This window comes from Eleginops maclovinus, chromosome 14, assembly GCF_036324505.1.
Source record: "Eleginops maclovinus isolate JMC-PN-2008 ecotype Puerto Natales chromosome 14, JC_Emac_rtc_rv5, whole genome shotgun sequence".
NCBI lineage: Eukaryota > Metazoa > Chordata > Actinopteri > Perciformes > Eleginopidae > Eleginops > Eleginops maclovinus.
The window spans coordinates 15,058,982-15,081,667 of NC_086362.1; the positions used below are offsets into that span (position 1 = coordinate 15,058,982).

The 22,686-nt window shown below is 43.6% G+C and overlaps 1 protein-coding gene across 2 annotated transcripts in view; it reads left to right on the top strand.

The window, feature by feature from the left end:
* The window catches only part of rap1gds1 (RAP1, GTP-GDP dissociation stimulator 1), a 48,642-nt gene that overhangs the window by 22,987 nt on the left and 2,969 nt on the right, over positions 1-22,686 (top strand). For both annotated transcript variants that reach the window (XM_063900511.1, XM_063900512.1), the window contains 5 exons: positions 2,029-2,160; positions 2,499-2,633; positions 12,969-13,094; positions 13,600-13,739; positions 22,330-22,456. In XM_063900511.1, the coding sequence (XP_063756581.1) occupies positions 2,029-2,160; positions 2,499-2,633; positions 12,969-13,094; positions 13,600-13,739; positions 22,330-22,456 (660 nt within the window). The remainder of the gene's footprint in view (positions 1-2,028; positions 2,161-2,498; positions 2,634-12,968; positions 13,095-13,599; positions 13,740-22,329; positions 22,457-22,686) is intronic.

Consider the following 22,686-nt stretch of genomic DNA (forward strand, 5'->3'; position numbering starts at 1 on the left):
TTAGCTGGCCGGCTATTATGGGATAAGGGATGGTTAACAAGAACCAGTATTAAATTGGTACTGGTACTTATAATAATCAGAACCGGTATACCGATAGGAAACTCCCTCTGAAGAGAACACAGGGATTTTAGCCTTTGCAAACCAATTTACATGCACACAATCCTATAGGACACTATAGGAGAGAGAAAACCTGAAAAGAAGAATAGGCCCTCATAATGATTTTAATATCACAAAAATACCTCGAGCCTGCTCGATTCTTCTTCTATCATGAAATAGTTAATCCTGTTAGCAGTTCCATAGCATACTGAAAGCAAACTCAGTCATATTCATGTTCCCTCCATATCTGAACATAAAAACAGGCTTGTGTAACAGTAATTTTAAATTCTCACTTACTTCCAAAATGTATATTAGTGTTGCAGCACATCCAAATCTACAAGGTGATCATTATCCCTCCTTATTAAAGCAAAGCAAAATAAAACCAAATATGTGGCTTTGCTTGTGAATGCACACATTTCTCTGTCCTGCACTGATGGAGAGTATTAATAATTCAACCTTAATGTGAATATTTTATTGCCGTAGAATAGTCTTAACCTGGTGTGTTATAAATATAGATACTGGACTCTAATCTTAGTATTTCCATGGTTCCACATGATGGTGTCCCTAGGTATCGTTCTTGAATGTGCGATATTATAGCTAATACATTTATTGAGTCCACGTGTTCCACTAGTGCTTACTAAACCGACTGTAAGATAGTGAACAACATTCTTTCTGTCCTTTTCATTCCCGCGCAGTAACATGTTTTTGACCGTCAGCTGGAGCCAGAATCAGATTATAGGACATTTATGTCTATTGGGAAGATCAGTGTGTCAGATTAGAGAATTGCTTGCTGTTGTCCTCTTGAGCTGAAAACAATCCCAATAAGATCCAGGAACGGATAAAGCAGCCTGAAAGGCAAAACCCAGGGCAAAAGAACAGCGCTCTGAGCTGCTCAGGAAGCTTGTTACTCTGGGCACACTGTAATTATTGACTCAGCTGACTCAATTAGCAAATCCAATGAGTGTATCAACATTTTTATTGACGCCTCTCTTCTTATGGGGATTATGGTTGCAGGACAGCCAGGGGACAATGTCCACACACATTTAGGTGTAAGACAATCACCCCCGAACTGGGCAAAATGTAATTATAAACCGTCTAATGGTCCAAATGTAGCTATTCTCATGTTATATTGCAATATCAGAAACCTTAAAGCCAACTTTTTAGAATTGTTCTTGCTTACTGTTTGAGTTGTTTTTGTTTTGTGTGATGCAAATTAAAGAAGAAAATACAAAAGTACAATATGAATATTTTAAACTGTTTATTTATTTGATTTATGAAACAATAACTGTATTGTGATGCATATTGTTACCAGGATATAAAAGCAGAGGTAGAAGAAATACTCAAGTTACAAGTTTAATTCCTGCATTGAAAATTGTGCTTGAGTAAAATAAAAAAGTATCAAAAAAATACTTTAAGTAGAAAAGTAAAAGTAATTGTTATGCAAAGTAGACATTTTAAGCGCCCGATATTTAAGAACTATATTATTAAAATTATTTTTACATTTATCAAATCAATGCTGCACTTAGTAAAGGTGGGGATTATTTGAATGACATTCTAAACTACTGAACAGCTTAACTTATTTTAATATATTATGTGTGTTGATTTTTGAAATTGAATTTTGTATTAATCCCTTAAATATGCAAAGTAACTAGTAAATAAAAATGTAAAATAAATGTAGTGGAGTAAAATTATAAAGTAGCATCATGTAAAAAAACTAAAGTCAAGTAAAAGAACACCATTGTATAAAAAAAGGACAAAGTCTGTGTAGGTTGCTGAAACTGAAGGGAATATTACCCCTGTTCCAAGTGGAAATTACTTCCTTTATACCAAAATAATCAGTCAAATGTTTCCTACCGCCCTAATGAGCTGCTGTCAGGGACATGTTGACCCGCCGTGTACATTAACCGCCCTCCTCCTCCTCCTCCTGTGTAGATGAGTCCATGCAGAAGCTGTTTGAGGGGGGAAAGGGCAGCGTCTTCCAGAGGGTTCTGTCCTGGATCCCATCCCATAACCACCAGCTGCAGCTAGCGGGGGCTCTGGCCATCGCTAACTTTGCACGCAACGGTAAGTTCCATTTTGTGAATAAAGTGTTCAGCATGTTTGACATGGTTAAAGGTTTGTCATGGTTTCATAGGCTGTATTGAAGTAAAGCTGCTTTATTATTTGCCCTTACCCATATATCATCCATGCCGTTATATCCACATAGTGTTTTTCTCCATATCGCTCGGTCCTAGTTTTAAGTGGTCTTTATCTTTTTTTATCTGAAAAATAAAATACATGCACAGACATCGGGCATACTATAGATTTGGGATGATTCAGCCTCATTCAGGATGTCAAAAAATGTTAGTAAAATGTATTACTTGCTTCTTACTTATCAGGATATCTGCTCTTGTTGATTTTAGACGGGAACTGTATACACATGGTGGACACCGGGATTGTGCAGAAGCTTCTGGAGCTGTTGGACCGCCACGTTGATGAAGGCAACGTCACCGTGCAACATGCAGCACTGAGCGCCCTGCGTAACCTGGCCATACCTGGTGAGCTACTACACACACACACACACACACACACACACACACACACACACACACACACACACACACACACACACACACACACACACACACACACACACACACACACACACACACACACACACACACACACACAGCAGGAGCTACATTATCTAGTAGTTCAAAGATCCACTTGATGTTAGCTGTCGTAGTGGTGGTAAAATTGGGTAAGGAAAAAAGGATTGTTCCATTTGGGCTATATGGGGGTGCTGAATGTTGTATTTACATGGAATTGCTTGGTTCCTTTTAGTAAGTCATAACCATCCATGCATAAATATTGTAAGTGTGTAAATCCCCATGGAGACTAAGTTGCACTATCAAAATCAGCAACGCTGTCATCATCGGAGCAGCATCTGGCAGTAGGCTCGGAAAGGCTAACTTTGCTCTAAAAATCAAAGGATACATTTATTAGTCATAACACTTTTGTGAAATAGATGTAGATGGAATACTGGGTGTACACAATGCTGGCCTAAATCTTCAGTCAGAAAGATTGCAGCAATCCAGGGGGTGTCGTTAACCAAACTTTATGGTTCCACATGAGTTGGAGTAGTACAGTTGTTTTGTTCTTTTGAGTGTGTGGGTGTGTGTGGTTATCTATGAAAATATAGACAAACAAGGATACAAAATTAGTAAAGCTGTTCAAGCAGGTAATAGTGCAAACAGGGTAATGACAACATTAATACCAACTGATTTTAAACAGCAATGTAGACAGCAATGTAAACACTGTGTAACAATTTCCTGCTAGGAACAGTACGTACACATAAATGCTGAAAAAGTCAGCTGAATGGTATAAAAACAATACCTAAAGTACACTGTCTGGACAAAAAAAAGGTCACACACTCACATTCGTTGGACCGCCTTTAGCTTTGATTACTGCACACATTCGCTGTGGCATCGTTTCCACAAGCTTCTGGAATGTCACAAAAAAATGTTCTGTCTTGCATTCATTTTTAGCCAAGATGTTGTATTGATGATGGGAGATTCGGACCACTGCTCAAAGTGTTCTCCAGCACATCCCAAAGATTCTCAATTGGGTTCAGGTCTGGACTCTGTGGTGGCCAATCCATGTGTGAAAATTATGTCTCATGCTCCCTGAACCACTCTTTCACAATTTGAGCCCGATGGATCCTGGCGTTGTCATCTTGGAACATGCCCTTGCCATCAGGGAAGAAAAAATCCATCCATCTTCTCCCGCTTATCTGTCAGGGTCGCGGAGGTAACAGCTCCAGCAGAGAGTCCCAAACTTCTCTTTCGCTGGCCACATCAGCCAGCTCTGACTGGGGGATTTCAAGGCGCTCCCAGGCCAGCGAAGGGATATAATCCCTCCACCTGGTCCTAGGCTTACCCCTCGGTCTCTTCCCAGCTGGACGTGCCTGGAAAACCTCCCTAGGGAGGCGCCCAGGTGGCATCCTTACTAGGTGCCCGAACCACCTCAACTGGCTCCTTTCAACACGAAGGTGCAGGGGTTCTACTCCGAGTCCTTCCCGGATGACTGAACTTCTCACCTTATCCCTAAGGGAGATGCCAGCCACCCTGCAGAGAAACCCCATTTCGACCGCTTGTATCCACGATCTCGTTCTTTCGGTCACGACCCATCCTTCATGACCATAGGTGAGGGTAGGAATGAAAATGGCCCGGTAGACAGAGAGCTTTGCCTTCTGGCTCAGCTCTCTTTTTGTCATAACGGTGCAGTAAAGCGACTGCAGTACCGCTCCCGCTGCTACGATTCTCCGGCCCATCTCATGCTCCATTGTTCCTTCACTCGAGAACAAGGCCCGAGATACTTGAACTCTTTCACTTGGGGTAAGGCCTCATTATCTACCAGGGAGTGGTTCAGGGAGTCCATCGGTTTCCTGATGAGAACCATGGCCTCAGATTTGGAGCTGCTGATCCTCATCCCAAACGCTTCACACTCGGCCGCGAACAGATCCAGTGAGTGCTGAAGGTCACAGACCGATGAAGCCATTAGGACCACATTATCTGCAAAAAGCTGTGGTGCAATCCTTAGCCCACCAAACTGCAGACCCCCTCCCCCACGACCTCGAAATCCTGTCCATGAATATCACAAACAGGATTGGGGACAAAGCGCAGCCCTGGCGGAGGCCAACCCTCACCGGAAATCGGTCCGACGTACTACCGAGGACCCGGACACAGCTCTCGTTTTGGGAGTACAGAGATTGGATGGCCTTGAGTAGAGACCCCCTCACCCCATACTGCCGCAGCACCTCCCACAGCATCTCCCTGGGAACCCGGTCATACGCCTTCTCCAAATCTACAAAGCACATGTAGACCGGATGAGCATACTCCCATGCCCCGTCCAGGATACTTGCGAGAGTAAAAAACCGGTCCGTCGTTCCACGACCAGGATGAAAACCGCATTGTTCCTCTTCAATCTGAGGTTCTACAATCGGCCGGACCCTCCTTTCCAGCACCTTAGAGTAAACTTTCCCGGGGAGGCTGAGTAATGTGATGCCTCTGTAATTGGAACACACCCTCTGGATCCCCTTTTTTAAAAAGGGGAACCACCACCCTGGTCTGCCACTCCTTCGGTACTGTTTCCGACTTCCACGCAATGTTGACGAGACGTGTCAACCATCACAGTCCCTCAACACCCAGAGCCTTCAGCATTTCTGGGCGGATCTCATCCACCCCCTGGGCTTTGCCACTGTTGAGCTGTTTAACTACCTCAGTGACTTCCCCCTGTGAGATTGGAGTTGATCCCGCTTCATACTCCAGCTCCGCCTCTAACATAGAGGGCGGAGATGTCGGGTTCAGGAGTTCCTCAAAATGCTCCTTCCACCGCCCTAACACCCTATCAGTTGAGGTCAACAGCGTCCCATCCTTACTGTAGGGTTAGCTTGGATGGTTCCCTGCTTCCCCCTCCTAAGGTGTCGGACGGTTTTCCAGAACAACTTTGGTGCCGACCGAAAGTCCTTCTCCATGGCTTCTCCGAACTTCTCCCACAACCGCTGCTTTGCCTCGGCCATGGCTGAGGCTGCTGCCCTTCGCGCCTGTCGATATCTTGCAACTGTGTCAGGAGTACCCATGGATAACATATCCCGGAAGGCCTCCTTCTTCAGTCAGACGGCTTCCCTGACCACCGGTGTCCAACAGGAGGTTCGAGGGTTACCGCCCCTTGAGGCACCTAAGACCTTGAGACCGCAGCTCCCCGCCGCAGCTTCAACAATAGAGGCTTTGAACACCGCCCACTCTGGTTCGATGTCCCCAGCCTCCACAGGGATGCCTGAAAAGCTCTGCCGGAGGTGTGAGTTGAAGGCCTCCTGGACTTGGGATTCGTTCCCAGTTCACCCGCACTACACGTTTGGGCTTATCAGGTCTGTCCAGCGGCTTCCCCTGCCACTCGACCCAACTCACCACCAGCTGGTGATCAGTTGACAATTCTGCCCCTCTCTTCACCCGAGTGTCCAAAACATGCGGCCTCAGGTCCGATGATACGATAACAAAATCGATCATGGACCTTCTGCCTAGGGTACTCTGGTACCACGTACACTTATGAGCATCCTTATGTTCGAACATGGTGTTTGTTATGGCCAACCCATGACTAGCACAGAAGTCCAGCAACAAACCACCACTCCGGTTCAGATCGGGGGTCCGTTCCTCCCAATCACGCCCCCCAAGTGTCTCCATCATTGCCCACGTATGCGTTGAAGTCTCCCAGCAAGACTAAGGAGTCCCCTTCGGGAGCCCCATACAGGACTCTTTTCAGGGTCTCCAAGAAGGCCGAATACTCTGAACTGCTGTTTGGTGCATAAGCACACACAACAGTCAAGAGTTTTCCCCCCCATAACCCGCAGGCGTAGGGAGGCGACCCTCTTGTCCACTGGGGTAAACTCCAACAAAGCGGCACTCACCCGGGGGCTTGTGAGTATTCCCACACCCGCTCGCCGCCTCACACCTTGGGCAACTCTGGAGAAGAATAGAGTCCAACCCCTATCAAGAAGTAAGGTTCCAGAGCCGACGCTATGCATAGAGGTGAGCCCCACCAGATCCAACTGGTAACGCTCCACCTCCTGCACAAGTTCCGGCTCCTTCCCCACCAGAGAGGTGACGTTCCACGTCCCCAAAGCCAGCTTCTGCCGCCCGGGTCTGGTCGGTCGAGACCCTCTGCTTTCACTGCCACCCTTCTGGCAGCGCACCCGACCCCATCGCTGTTTCCCGTAGGTGGTGGGCCCGTGGTTCTAAGTGGTTGTCACTTTGTTCCCTGCTTCACCCAACCCTAACCCTCCCTTGAACAAAGATGGAGGAGCTGCCTGGTTTTCGTGGCTGAAGAAGTCTTCTAGATTACCTTCACGTATTTGGTACGACACATACAGACGTGAGAAGAGATTGCAATCACTCTTCAGTGCTGCAAGTTGCATTTTCTCGTTTGACTGAGTCCTGATAGTTGGATGGCTGAATAGTGTCAGCTTGTTTTTTGGAAGGCGATCTGTGACTGGCTTTGATGGGTTCTCTAGTCCAGGGGTTCCCAAACTTTGCCATGCCAAGGACCCCCATATAGCCTTATCCTCTGGCGGGGACCCCCGTTGCAATTCTTTTTTAGATGATGTGTACATTATGATGGCAAATATAAAAAATTAAACATACAGCTTCATAATACATTTTCTTAATATACATTTTATTAAAGATAATCAGTTTCTTTTCTTAACAGTAAACATGTTTTTGCTTTAATCTTTTGTTTTTCATTCATTATATTCATTGTGTCTTCTGTTATAAACATTCTTAACTAAATATTAAACAGTAATATCAACAGTAAACATATTTTTAAAGTGATTTCTGTCTTAATAATATTATATAATAATTTACAGTAATATGAACAAGAAACATATTTTGTTTGCATTTTTGAAAGTGATTTCTCTCTTAATAATATATATAGAATAATATATAATATTAAACAGTAATATTAATAGTAAATATGTACAGTATTTATTTATTTTCGCTATTTATTCATTACATTCAGTGTGTTTTCAGTAATAAACAGTCCTTGTCATTTCACTGTGTTCTCTTTGTGTATGCCTGTTCCCTCACTAATGGGAGGGGTGGGCTTGGTGGCTCCTACACAGTTTATCAATCCTAGGTTTTAGGTTTGTCAGTGCGAGACGAATGTCATTGTCCACTTGCAGACATGCTCTGTGCTTTGTTTTCAATACCTTCAATGTAAAAAAGCCACACTCGCAGAGGTATGTGGTGGCAAATGGAAGAAGGGATTTGAGACCCCTCTCAGCCAGTGCAGGATAGTCTTTTTTGACATACAGCCAGTACTGTGGGAGTGAAACAGCTTGAAATTTCACCTTCAACTCCCATTCATTTGCCATGTCTCCTGGGACATAAGATCCAGACTCTCACCTACTCCTGGGGCAAATGGGTTTCGTATCCAGTTCTGATTTGTGTTGTCTTCCAGGTCAAGGAAATAGTCTTAGAAATATCCCAGCAGGTGCGCTAGGTGCGACTGGATCAGTGGTGAAATGATGCCTGGATCAACACCGGATGACCGAAGCGCTTGGTGAAGCTGTTAGAACATCTCTGTCACTCCCTCCTTGAGTTTGGTCGACCACAGGGCGATTTTCTTTGTAAAAGCCTGTACTTTGTCCTGCACATGTAATATGTACGTCTCACTCCCCTGCATGCTCTGTTCAGGACATTTAGATGCTGGAATATGTCCGACATGTATGCAAGTTTCCGAAGCCATGAGGCATCTGAAAAACCGCCAGCCAGTTGATGATTTTCAGAAGAGAGGAATTCACCGATCTCCCTTCGCAGTTCAAAAACACGATTCAGCACCGCCCCACCGCCAACAGTCGATGTTTTAAGGGCCGAGCTTTTATGAAATTCACTACTTGTATAACTTCCTGTAGTATCTGATGTAGTTCATCATCCATCCGTTTAGCAACAAGTTCCTCGCGGTGCATGCGGTGCGTGGCCACTACATTCAGGGCCTTCTGCCGCTGTCACTCCGCTTTGTTTGCCTGTCATAGCCGCTGCCTCATCTGAACACACACCCATACATCGAGACCAGTCAAGTCCATGTGAGACGATGTAGTCATCTAAAGATTGGAAAATGTTTCTTCCTGTGGTCCTACCTTCCAGTGCTTTGCAAAATAATATTTCCTCAACAAAGTTGTCTTCTGAAATAAATCTGATGTATGCGAGCAATTCTGCGACATTTGATACATCCGTGCTGTCATCCAGCTGCAGAGCGAAATATTCACTAGCTCTCACTTGCTCCAAAAGCTGAGCAGATACGTCTTGAGCCATTTCGCCAATCCGTCGGCTCACAGAATTATCCAAGAGTGGTACCGCATTGATTTTGCTGGCAGCATCTTCACCTAGCATTTCCCGAACAATATCTATGGTAGCTGGTAGAATTAAATCCTCTCCTATTGTGTGCGGTTTCTTTGCTCGGGCCATGTGGTATGATGCAAAAAAATATGCCTTCAAGGCCGGCTCGGGGACGCTGGCTTGCTGCTTAAATGTAGCCTATTGCATCGCTAGATGCACTTCTTGTCTTTTAAAAAAGTCTATAGATTTATTAGCTTTTGCTGGATGCTTTTGTTTGAGATGTCAATCAAGTTTAGATGGCTTTAAAGACTAGTTCGGCGAGGATCTCGAGGCAGTGAACACATTTAGGCACATCACGGCCGTTCTTACTTGCCGTGGTAAAGCCAAACTGAATGTATGATGGCTCATACCTCCGAGTTTTAGGTGGCCAGGTATTCTGTGGCTGTGAGTCTTTTGCAGCGGGGGCATCTTCATTCCGATCGCCAGATGGTCTTTTTCTTTGAAGACATTTTTCCATTTCATCTTTTAGCAGTAGGTAGCTAGCTAGTTTTCTACTCAGCAACTCAGTTTCACTCTCAGTAGTGGCAGCTCAATTCTGATTGGCTTTAAGGGCGATCGTGTGATTTTTAAAATATATATATTTTAAAAGATTGGCATCAAAAGACACATAGATTGATAGATATGCAGTTGTTAATAACATCTAAAAAAAACATTAACATTTTTATTTTACCCCCTTTTTCCCTTTCCCTCAAAGTTTTCGCGATCCCCCCCCTGGTGGCCCCCCGGGGGGCTGGGAAAACCCACTTTAAAAAACACTGCTCTAGTCGTTTATTTATACATTTTGTGTACTGTTCGTTAAGAAAGATGTACTTTTATTAATCCCCGTGGGGAAATTCAAGAATTCTGCATTTGACCCGTCCTAGTGTTAGGAGCAGTGGGCTGCCATATGTACGGCGCCCGGGGAGCAGTGTAGGGAAAGGTGCCTTGCTCAGGGACACCACGGTAGCACTTTCGGGGACTTGAACTGGCGACCTTCCAGTTCCCAGGCCAAGCCCCTGACCACTTTGCCACCACTGCCCACCGATGGTTTCCTTTCTCACTGCTTCTGCGATGTCTTTTGTGTCCAGCATCAACAGATCTTGACTTTCCTCTAAAAATGGATTTCCCATCTCCTCCACAACTCTTGTGAGTACTCTGACCTGCTTCATGAGGACTGGTTGTATGCCAGACTGCTGCTTGTGATGGTGGTCATCAATGCCAGACTTTTTCTGGTCCTCAAATTCTGCTACTATTCTGGCGATTTTTGGACCTGGAACCATCCATCGTCTGAGTGCGGCAGGATTCTCAGTCAGGCCAACGGCTCCACCAGATCCTTTGATGATGGAGTTATTCTGTTCATGGCAGTGGTCAATTGCAATAGAAGAAAACTTGTCTGGATGTTTCTCTGAGAGGTTCATCATGTCACAGAGATGTACTGCAAGCCATCTGGAGTTGTGGGTGTGGTCTAGAGCCAACATCCAGGGTAGCTGAGCAAGGGATTGTACAGTGGCTTGCAAGTATTCACCCCCTTTGGCATTTTTCATGTTTTGTTGCCTCACAACCTGGAAGTAAGATGGATTGCTTGAGGGTTTGCATCATTGCATTTAAATAACATGCCTACAACTTTGAAGATGTGTTTTTTTTTTTTATTGTGAAGCAAACAATGAAAAGCACAAACAACAGAAAACTTCAGCGTGCATAACTATTCACACTCACACTATTCACACCAATGTCAGTACTTTGTAGAGCCACCTTTTGCGGCAATTACAGCTGCAAGTCGTTTTTGATAAGTCTCTATGAGCTTTCCACATCTTGCCACTGGTATTTTTGCCCATTCCTCATGGCAAAACTTCTCCAGCTCCTTGATGTTGGATGGTTTCCGCACAGCAGTCTTCAAGTCAAACCAGAGATTCTCAATTGGATTGAGTTCTGGTTCTTTGACTAGTCCATTCCAACACATTTAAATTCTTCCGGTTAAACCATTCGAGTGTTTCTTTAGCAGTATGCTTCGGGTCATTGTCCTGCTGGAAGGTGAACCTCCGTCCCGGTCTCAAATCACAGGCAGACTGAAACAGGTTTTGCTCTAGAATATCCCTGTATTTAGCACCATCCATCTTTCCCTCGACTCCGACCAGTTTCCCAGTCCCTGCTGCTGAAAAACATCCCCACAGCATGATGCTGCCACCACCATGTTTCACTGTGGGGATGGTGTTCTTTGGGAGATGGGATGTGTTGGGTTTCCGCCAGACATAGCGTTTCCCTTGGTGGCCCAAAAGTTCAATTTTAGTCTCATCTGACCAGAGCACCTTCCGCCATACATTTAGGGAGTCGGCCACATGCCTTGGCAAACTCAAAACGTGCCTCCTTATTTTTAACACTAAGTAATGGTTTTCTGGCCACTCTTCCATAAAGCCCAGCTCTATGGAGTGTACAGCTTATTGTGGTCCTATGCACAGACACTCCAGTCTCTGCTGTGGAACTCTGCCGCTCCTTCAGGGTTACCTTTGGTCTCTCTGTTGCCTCTCTGATTAATGCCCCCCTTGCCCGGTCTGTGAGTTTGGTGGGCGGCCCTGTCTTGGCAGGTTTGTTGTGGTCCCATGTTCTTTCCAGTTGAAGATTATGTCCCTGACTTGTTTGGAGAGCTCCTTGTTCTTCATGGTGTGATGCCTATTGCTTACTGGTGTTGCAGCCTATGGGGCCTTTCAGAAAAGGTGTGTTTATACTGACAGATCATGTGACACTGCACACAGGTGGACTTCACTTCACTAATTATGTGGCTTCTGAAGGTAATTGGTTGCACCAGAACTTTTTAGGGGCTTCATAGCAAAGGGGGTGAATACATATGCACATGCCAATGTTCAGTTTTTATTTAAAAAAAATATTTTTTTATATATATTTTTCTCATTTCACTTCACCAACTTAGACTATTTTGTGCAGATCCATCACATACAATTCAGATTATAAACATTTAAATTACAGGTTGTAATGTAACAAAATAGATTAAAAAAAGCCAAGGGGGGTGAACACTTTTGCAAGGCACTGTACATAGTGTACATTTGTAAACATTACGTACAAAAATATCACACATATTTTTGCATTATTAATTTAATTATAAATTCAAGGTCATTTGAATGCCATTATACAATCACAGGGATACAAGGTGTTCATGTGTGTTTTGTGCATGTTCAGTTATAAAAAATAACTAAAACAGACTTTTTTCACAATATTTATTTTTAAAGGTCATTTGAAGGTCAAATTCCAAATGACTCCACATCTGAAAAAAACTGGTAGAAATGTCATGCATCTTTCACAAAATGCACAATAGGTTTGCTTATCTGCTGCACCAAAAATGCCCGCAAGAGGGCTCACTTGACCGCAGCAAGTGTAGGTTAGTTACATGTGTTAATGGTGGCTGAATGATGGCATAAAAGTTTACCGAGTTTGCTGCAATATCATACAACTGGATCGTCATTACAATCATATGTACAGAATATAATAAACAGTCGCAGCAAACAGAAAGTGAATCCACTGATATTTTAAAAGGCAGTCACACTTACAGCCAAACACTACTGCCGTAGTAATGGAAACAATATGTAAATGTACCGTTTATGATTTGTATAGGTTTAAACTGGCATGAAATAACAGCCATCAACAACAGGTGATTATGCGATACCAACACTTACGGATTCATATACGCACGATTGTAGAACACACAGCGACCCGTTCACTCGCCGCCAGTCTCTATAAGTCCATTAGCGGGATGCGCGTGACAAGTGACGTCATAGTCTGAGGGGTGCGTTCAACTACTGTCTCTGTCAGCCCGGGGGGTGTCCCAAAGCAGGGAAATTTGCACAACTTTAGATATGCATGCATAATGCCAATAGATTTGTTAAACGTGGACATTATAATCGATGAAGTCTTTGCTCTGTTGCTCCTGTGTTTGATGTTGTTTCCTATCTCCAGTGGTGAACAAATCCAAGATGCTGTCAGCTGGAGTTGCAGACGTGGTGTTGAAGTTCTTGCAATCAGAGATGCCTCCGGTCCAGTTCAAGCTCCTGGGGACGTTGCGTATGCTCATCGACACACAAGGTACAGGTTTCATCAGGTCTCTTATTTTGGAACCAAATCCATTAATCTTCACATGAAATATGTCCACTAAAGTCTTAAAGTCTAAATTCTATATATTCTGAAAACATGGCCATGTTGCATAAAGCAGCTGAGGAAGTTGGAAGTCCCTGTGAAAGCAGATGTATTCAATACTCCAAGTAAACCCAGAGTCTGTGCCTCAGCTTTATTTAAGCTTTGGTGCGATAGTGAAGAGACTCTTAGCCGGCTCATTTCTGAGTCATGAAGACACACAGATATAGGAACTGAAGCTCAGGTCTTGACAGTGAACAGATGGTTTCATATAAAAAAAAGCTTTATAGTCGGAGTAACAAAAAATTGTGGTTTTCTTTTAAATCTGAAACTCAAAATTCCATTTCAGCTTAATTTAAAAAATGATGCTTCACCAAATGAAAATCAGATGGGCGTATTTATGCAAATGATCTGATAATGTATTATTTCCTGGACTTTGTCTGATGTGCTGTTTCAGCTGAAGCCGCAGACCAGCTGGGAACCAATGGGAAGCTGGTGGAACGGCTGGTGGAGTGGTGTGAAGCCAAAGATCACGCGGGGGTGATGGGCGAGTCCAATAGGCTGCTGTCGGCCCTTATCCGGCACAGCAAGTCCAAGGTCAGACACGCAACACTTCACGTCTTTAGTGACTGTTAATTATTCATGTGCTGCGTAGCTGAATTACAGGAGAGGCTCTCACTCTCTCGGAGGGAGGGAAGGAGGGAGGGAGTGAAGGCAGGAAGTTGCAGCCAGTGTTAATTTTGGCAGCTATTTTAGATTTAGTCTTAGTCTTTGGATGAAAATGGTTATTAGTTTTAGTCACATTTTAGTCCTTTTTATCCTTCATAGTTTTAGTCTAGTTTTAGTCGACGACAACTCAAAACGTTTTAGTCGATGAAAAATCATTACATTTTAGTCAGCTTTTAGTCAAAATGTTTTTCTCTCTATAAACTAATTCAGTTAGGCAAATACAGGTATCTGACTTTGGAATCAAGGTGACAGTATTAAGTGTTGAAATTCGTAAAGCAACATTTCACCCTCTTAACACTGTGTGTAATATCTGGTGTTCTGCTATAAGGGACAGTCAGAGGCAGATCGCCTATCCCTTTAAGAGAGAGAGAGGGGCGTGGCGCTGCATGTATGTGTGTGCATGGTAGAGCGAGCGAGAGTGAGCGAGCGAGCGTGTATGTGTCTGGAGAAGTGAGCGGAACAACAAAAGCATATGTGTAACAGGTTTTAACGGCCTCCAAAAGAAGAGATTGCCTGTCCACTTATTTGGACAAAGTGGGTTATTGAACCCGAAGTCGGAAGGGGAAAATAAAATATCCTATATTTTGACACTTTAGTCCCGTCTCGTCAACGGAAACAAACTATAGATTTCGTCATAGTTTTTATTATCAAAAATCTATTTTTAGCTTGTCGTCGTCTCGTCTTAGTAATATAAAAAAGGTCGTTGACGAAAAAATGTCGTCATAGTTTTCGTTGACAAAATTAACACTGGTTGCAGCTGATTTAAAAACCTTTGCAACTGTTAGCCACAATGCGCTTCAAAATGATCACATCTCTAAGCATGTTGAGTTATCACAACAGAGCCGGTCAGCTAACGAATCAGAGCAGACTGGGCTCTGGTTTCAGACAGAGGGTGAAAAGAGGTGCTGCAGCACAGGCATATGAGAAAAATGAAGAGTGTTTTGAACATTAAAGCATGGAGACATGTCCCAGTAGAGACACTGATATGAAGCTGAAAGTGAGCAAAATATGTCCTCTTTATTCCTTGGCCCTTACAGCTCGGGAACCTGCCTGACATTCATGTTTTGTGCATGTTATAATTATCTGTATCAGTATCAAATTAATCCAGTGAAAAGTTGTCTCTATGGATACACTGCTAACAGGAGTTACTAAAGCTAAATCACTACTTCTACTTAACAAAATGTAATCAAATACAGTTTTAAAAAGGTGGCACATTTTAGCCAACTAACTTACTTCATGGCAACCTTATACTTCCTGTTTACATCCCCCATAATCCCCACATTATGGGAAGTGCAATACCATGATAATCCCCCAAATCAAAGTAAGATACAGAAAAATATGAGTGACAACATCCCCCCAAAAAGAAATGTTTATCTTGCACTACCGATCATTTTCTGAGGGTTTTTAGTATTCCCATAGCACTGACCCTGTCTCACAGACATACAGACCAGGGTTTCCATTAGCTGGTAATTACCGGTTTTTAGCTGGTAAAATATATAAAAAAACAGGTCAGTTCAAAACCTGCCGGTCAAAATGTCCGGTCATAATGCTCATACAACACTTAGATAATGTAGGCTATCCCTAGACATTTGTGTTTTGACAGCTACATTACTGGTGCTGCGTCATGACATCACCATTTACGTCACTGATTTTCTCCCTAACGCTGCTCACAACAACAACAGTCGGGGGCTGCGTCGGGTCGATGATTGTGTTGCTTTTGTAATCATACCTGCAAACTAGTCACCTTTCGGCGAAATTCGCCGTTTTCAACTCAAAATATGTCATTGACGTGAATCGTGTAGATCCGAAGAGTTTTTTTTTTTTAGGGGGGGGGGGGGGGGGGGGCTGAGCGACGACTGACCGACCAACCATAGACTGTATAACCGACTGTATAATGAGCAAGAAACAAGTTTGCTATCACAATAAATAAAATCTTTGTTCAAATGACTGGCGTTCCACGACCACCGACCAATCATAAGCAAGATAAACCACAGCGCGCGTTCTTTTACCCATCGGTCCCTCTTGGAGTGGAGTGCTCAGTCGTCAGCGAGTGGTTCTTCTGGACAATTTTTGGGATACGTTACAGATACAAGTTTTGAGGTAAGTCTAGTAGCAGCTAATCTGGCAAAAACATTGTATGCTGTATCATTTTAACGTTGCTGAAGTAAAATTATTTTAGCCAAATAAAGTGTTAAGCTTAAGCTTATCAGCTTGTTAGGTTGCTAGCTAACCTCAGTGAATTGTGTTAAAGTTAGCCTAGCTAGACCAGTTCTACGTCACCTCGTTCAATGCGAAAAGAATACGTTTGTGAAGGCTAATCTCCACAGCATCCGTCCTGTTACCTGATATTACTGGCGGCTATGTCATTGTGGTCAGATATGAGAGGGATGAAAACGAACACGTAATGAACAAATACACATCCGTGTGTGGTTTAGTGAGTAGCTAGTAGTGGAGCAACGGATGATCCGTGATCCGTTCGGATCAATTATTTCGGTTTCGCATTCGTCAACTTTTTAGTAGCTACGAAAAGTTTGGAGTTACGAACAAAATCTACAAACGCTGGCGACCGTGTGTAGAGTTTGATTAAAGTGTTCGTAAGCACATATAACGCTTCACTGTTGGAAATGACAGTATTCATATTGCGCTGTGTTATGTACACAAGACGCAGATGCCTTTGAAACACGCGATCTAAAAACGAAAACATATTTTATATGTAGTAACAATTGTTGGCAATTGGCAGGTTTAAGATCCAGATTAGGTTCATGGTTGTGAATTATCTATGTAAATCGACTCTATAGATTACACGTTCATTCTACATGTTGAATGATGATAGCGTAATACAAATATAGGCTATACATACAATGACAAAACTGCCGTGGGCCATATGTTATCCATATCCTTTGTTAAAATTAATGTTCAATAGCTCTATGCCAATGGAAACAACAGAACGTGTGCATTACATATGGACAGTGCTCGAATTATGTTTTTGTCTTCAAGGGGGTCTCTCTATTTTATAAAAACAAGTTGGACTCCCCGCCCCCCCCCCCATAACCTAACATGTCAATTAAATAGCCGCGTATAGGTGCGAATGGCGCTTTTGCGCACGGTAGACACAATTTACACACGTAACACACGCACAACACAACAGACAGATTTTTTGGGGTTTGTTTTACAGAAATCGGTTCCATTTAATTTAAACATATTATTGATTGTCCATATTTCATTCCAATATCGCAATACATACAAATACATAGATTAAACATATTCTTTTGAATTTCAGTTTAGCTAGACTGTGAACTTATGCATTATGTAGCCTATATTGGCTTTGTCAAACAACATAGAAGAAAGCGCAACTTCAACAGACATTCTCAGCACTTGTCAAATCATGTAACCCAATGAACGCATATATAGACAAAACACTCGCATCATGTAGGCCTAACAATTCAGTTCGATGCTCTGATCATGTTTGACCGTGTTGGGCTTTACGGAAATAGATTAAACATATTCTTTTGAATTTCAGTTTAGGGACAGGCTAGACTGTGAACTGTTATGCATTATGTAGCCTATGGCTTTGTCAAACAACATAGAAGAAAGCACAAGTTCAACAGCAAACATGACATTCTCAGGACTTGTCAAATAATGTAACCCAATGAACGCATATATAGACAAAACTCACCCATCATGTAACAATTCAGTTCGATGCTCTGATCATGTTTGTTGGGCTTTACGGAGACAAAAGAGACCAAACTGCCCTGCTCTCAGCTGGCTGGGGCCTGCGCCCAGGAATCCATGATGCTTATGTCCGGTGGCCACTCTTAATCCATGAGTGGACAAACGGCACGGGGTTGAATTTCTCAATAGGAGGTCCATTCAAGTCAATGAATAGCAGGGCAGTGAGGCTCGCTGCACGCAGTCCGTTCCTAGTTTTATCGTCTGTGTCATTGCAAGCCGAGAAACCCCTCTCACACTCCGCTGAGGTCGGGAGTATAGTGCGGCATGCAACGATAAGTTTCTTAAGAGGATTCCCCTGAGAACCTTGAAGCTTCCAATCTCGGAATTCCTCGATAGCCTCGGTAGAAGATTCACAGAGGAGTTTTGCGAATCTCCCCACTTCGCGCTCTCCAAATAGCATTAGGTCTGACCTCTCTGCAGGCCAAAAGTGCTGATCTAGAGGCTTGAGCATGGCAATAAGTTCACTGTCAGGAAGACGTGATCTGAGATTATCAAGGATGGACTGATAAAACTGGGGTTTATTAATCTTAGGCTGCGTTTCCCTAAGCACAACGCCTTTGAACCGACCACTTGCTATGCCTGCGCGAATCTTGGATTCCGTTTTACCGGCATCTTCTTTCATAGCAGACAGTATCTCGATGGTTTGATGGATTTGTCTGCTGCCATCCACCAGAGACGTGTCCCTTCTCTGTAGTCTCAATGAGAGCCCCTGCAGTTCACGAAGCACATCTTTCATCACTGCCAAATCGGAGAGGAAGCCAGTAGATGTCAGATGCTTGAGTAGGCCACCATACTTCGCCCTTTCCACACCGTTGCGCGAGGCATCTTCGCTGGCCATTGTAAAGTGCTGTGCCAAAACAGGAAAATCTTTCACCACAGCTTTAACTGTCCGGAAACTGCTTGCCACCCACCTGATTGTGAAGACTTTGCCTATTTTTAAAATCTGCATGTTTAGTTCCCTAGCAGCATTTTCAAGCTCCCGTGCGTTTTTGGTGGATTGGTGATACAGACTATGAAGCTTTGAAATAAAAATGTCAAAATGGTTGCACCCAGCCACAGCCTTCAAAGAATCATTAACAGCTAGTTCTAATCGGTGTGCCAGGCAATGTACATCCTGCAGTCGAGGGAAGTCTTGTTTAAGTCTTTCAATGAGTCCTGTATGCCTACCGGTAAGGACAGCGGCTCCGTCTGTGGCTATGCTGATGAAGTTCCTCTTAAGAAATTCTGCCTCTATCCCCACATTTTGAAGACTGTCTTTTAACGCATTGTAAAGAGATCCTGCATCTCCTTTTTCCAACTCAACAATGTCCAAAAACACGTTCTCTACGTCTCCATTACCTGTTACATCGCACCTCATGTAGATAATCATATAGGAGCGTCCATGCACAGTGCTTTCATCCAACGTTATGCTGATACGTGAGTCGAGTTTCAAGACATGGGAGACAAGTCTTCTTTTCATTTCATCTGCTATATGTTTCACAATAGCAGCACAGGAGTGATCGGAGCGGTGTGCAGGGCCCACTGTTGCACCATTAAGCTCATTAACTGTCATGATCGGCGTCATTTTGGTGTATGGCAATCTCTCTTTGGCTATAGTGTACGCCGCCCTAAATGAGCTTGATGTAACGTCGATGGCAGCCAAACTCAGCTCTACAACTTTGGTGGGCAGAACATCTTTTTGTTTTAATTCTGCTATCTCCACTGCTCTTTTATGAGCAAGGCTGTCCCGGTGCAGGTAAATCTTCTTACGTAATTGCTTTTGCAATGAGCTACTGACGGTCCCATTAACCCATGCATCCGAAAGGTGCACCCCAGTCTTTTTTTCATGGAGCAAGAGAGTTTTTGCTGCCTGGCAGGGAGCGCACCCAAGGCCACTCTCACTTGTACACAACCATGGATTTCTCTCCTTCCACGATCGCCACTGTGTGAGCCCCCAGTTCTGAGGCAGGTGGCGCAGGTGCTTCAGTTCCATATCGGTCCCGGACCCCGACCCCGTCTCCGCAGCCTCTTCTCCGTCCAATTCCTCCTCAACGTCCTCATCGTCATTGGTAAGTGTCCCAGCTAAAACATCATGATGACTGGTTGTAGCCACAACGTCCTCTGGCTCAGTAGAGTTAGGCGCCTGGCTAGAACTAGCTGTTGCTAGGCCATTTTCTGATTCTAAATCTGCAACTATTTTTGTTTTTTTAGTGGTAAAACCGAAACTGGTCAGGGCCGAATATGAATTCGGTGCAGGTGGCCTTTTTTTCGGCGGCATAACTGGCAATTACATTTAAATTTAAGATGTGTTGTTGGTCTTTACCTCAAAAGCACATTTTTATGTGACTTCTTCGGACTTGCGAGTGCTGTCAAATCGATCTTATCCAGTTTGCTCACGTAGCCTAGTGGTGTGGTGGTGAAGTGCAGTATGCTGCGCTCTTGAGCGTATAAGCACGTCCGGTATTAGCCTATTTTAATGTAACGTCTTTAATGGTTGGAGACCGCAAAGGGATGGATAATGAGTGTTGTTTACGATTAAATTACAATGCAATATATGGCAGACACCTTCAGATATGAGAGACCCCCTCAAAAATTTGACTTTGTTGCTTTCATGGGAGCCAGTCATCACTCTATGGGAGCTCGGCTCCCTCTGGCTCCCACGTAATTCGAGCACTGCATATGGACCAATGCGACACGTTCATTACGGCCGTGGACCGATAAACACTCAGTACCGTACGCACACCAACCGGCATTTGCGTGTTTAACACCTTGTTTAACACTGGCGTTACCGCCGCTTAACTTAAATAATGAAGAACTGCTTTTAATGACGACTTGGCCGAGATCTTAACGTGCTATTCATGCGTTTCCCATGAATCGCCTACTACTATAACTCGGAGCGGAGCAGGATATAATGCGCATTGCTAGGCAACGTGTACAAAGCGAGAGTACAGGTCGTTTTGGTCAGAGCTATGAAGAGAATATATTTGAGGAAGCTCATACATATGATGGGTCACCTGCTGCCACCAGATGCTGACACAGAGCAAGAAATTCTGCGTTTCAATGTTGACCAGGCGCTTCCCAGTTTTCAGCATGGAGAGGATGTTGTCAAATGGTGGGCCGTCGTCTTCAATACAGGGAAGTACCCTGCACTGTGTCAGGCAGTCTGCCCTCTCAATTTTCCATGGTGCCCTGGTTGAGTCTTCCTTCAGTGTCATGGGGACCATCATTGATCAACGTCAATGAAGATCTCCACCCTCAGTGCTGTGCAGACTGTTAAATACACTTTGCAGACCAGGAACCAGACTGGGGTGGAAATGTTCAGAGGGGATGATTTGAAGTTTGGGGAGGTAGATAGGAGGTTGTGTTCTAACATAAGTGCAGCTGGAACTAGGGACAAAGCCCAACGACAGGAAAATCAGCTTGTAATCAGAGAAAGGAGGGTTGAGTTTGGCTGCCAGCCATCTACCAGTGCTGCTAGTAATAGGGCAGAGGTGGTGGAGAACGATAGTGGGGCCCGAAAGAGGCACATTGCCAAGCAGCGAAAACGGGCCCTTGAAAGGCTGGTCCAGGCCAAAAGGATGAAAAAATGAAAATACTATTATGTTGATATGTTGCCAAATTTGGCCAATGGGATTTACTGTTTACCTGTCCTGAATGCTTTTCCCATTTATAATGTTTTTAACTGACCAGTTTACGGGTCAATAAATGTGCCATTTTTACCATAAGAAAAGGTTGTGTTTTCCCTTTATTTTCTTATGGGAGTACACCAGAATGCTTAATTTACATGTTAAAATAGCAAAATTTGGCTGGGGGGGGGGACCCCCCTACAACGGTTTAGTTTGTCACCTTTTTCAGCCCTTCTGAGTTTGCAGGTATGTGTAATACGAAGCCAGAGTGAATTAAATAACTATTTCTCAACCTTATCCTTTTCTCCAGAGTGCCGTGGTTCGTTGTTTATTCATGTGGTTCAGCGGCCTTTACCGCCTGCTGCAGTGCTGCTCGTTCACCGGCGTTTAGTCTGGCATGGCAGTGGCGGCTGGAAAGTATTCACCGTCTGACTGTCACACGAGCAGCTGATCATACCCCCCATCCCCATCAGTGTTTGTGGTTCAGTCTGAATTGACGCTGTTTGGCATCACAAGTTCAACGCTGTTATGAAAGTTTCTCTGGTAGAAGACGGGTGATGTTAGCATAGCAGCCGAAGCTAATCTGACTACCTTGACTACTTGTTGCTATCTTATTGTGGCATAAACCGGCAACAACAGCGGCATATTTTACCCGCGAAGAACCAGAGCTGAATCAGGCTTTAGCCTTCAGGGGGCGGGGAAAAAACGTGTTAACATTGTAGTTGCTTTTGTAACATCTGTTATTGAAACATGACCGGTAAGTTTCGAATTTGTCCGGTAAAATAAAGTATTTCCGGACACTTCAGCGGCAAGAAAAAATCCTAGCGGAAACCCTGATACCGACATGTGCTCTGTGCTTCAGACAAGACAAAATTATTAACAGTGAAATATTCCCCTGGTTGTTTGGGGGCGGTATTTGTCTCAAATTGTCTGAATTCACACTTTGAAATCCTCTGGTCTTGAATAAGAATTTAATAAAAAGAACAAAATGTAATTAAAATGTTTATTTATGGAGTGTTATTGTGTTATTATTTGATGTTTTAAATCATTGTAATAAGTCAATTGTTCTTCGTGTTGAAGGTACATCTAAGATTAATTATTGTGATTACTTTCTTTTTCAGGAAGTCGTTAAAACTGTCATCCAGGGAGGAGGAGTCAAGCACTTAGTCACCATGGCAACTAGTGAGCATATGATTATGCAGAATGAAGCGCTGGTGGCTTTGGGGCTCATAGCAGCACTGGATTTGGGTAAGAAGAAAAAATATCACATTTCTGATCACTTCTTGTTTATTTGTGTTTTTAGTGTTTGCATTCTAGGCCAGGATTATTTATCTGCTTTTTATTTGACAGGACATATGTTAAATTCATAGACTTTTAGTTGCCTGTGATCATTTTAATGAAGTGGAACTCTTTTAAAATTTGTATTCATATATTTTGATGCATAATTAAATACGCTGGACGCACATAAAAAATATTGT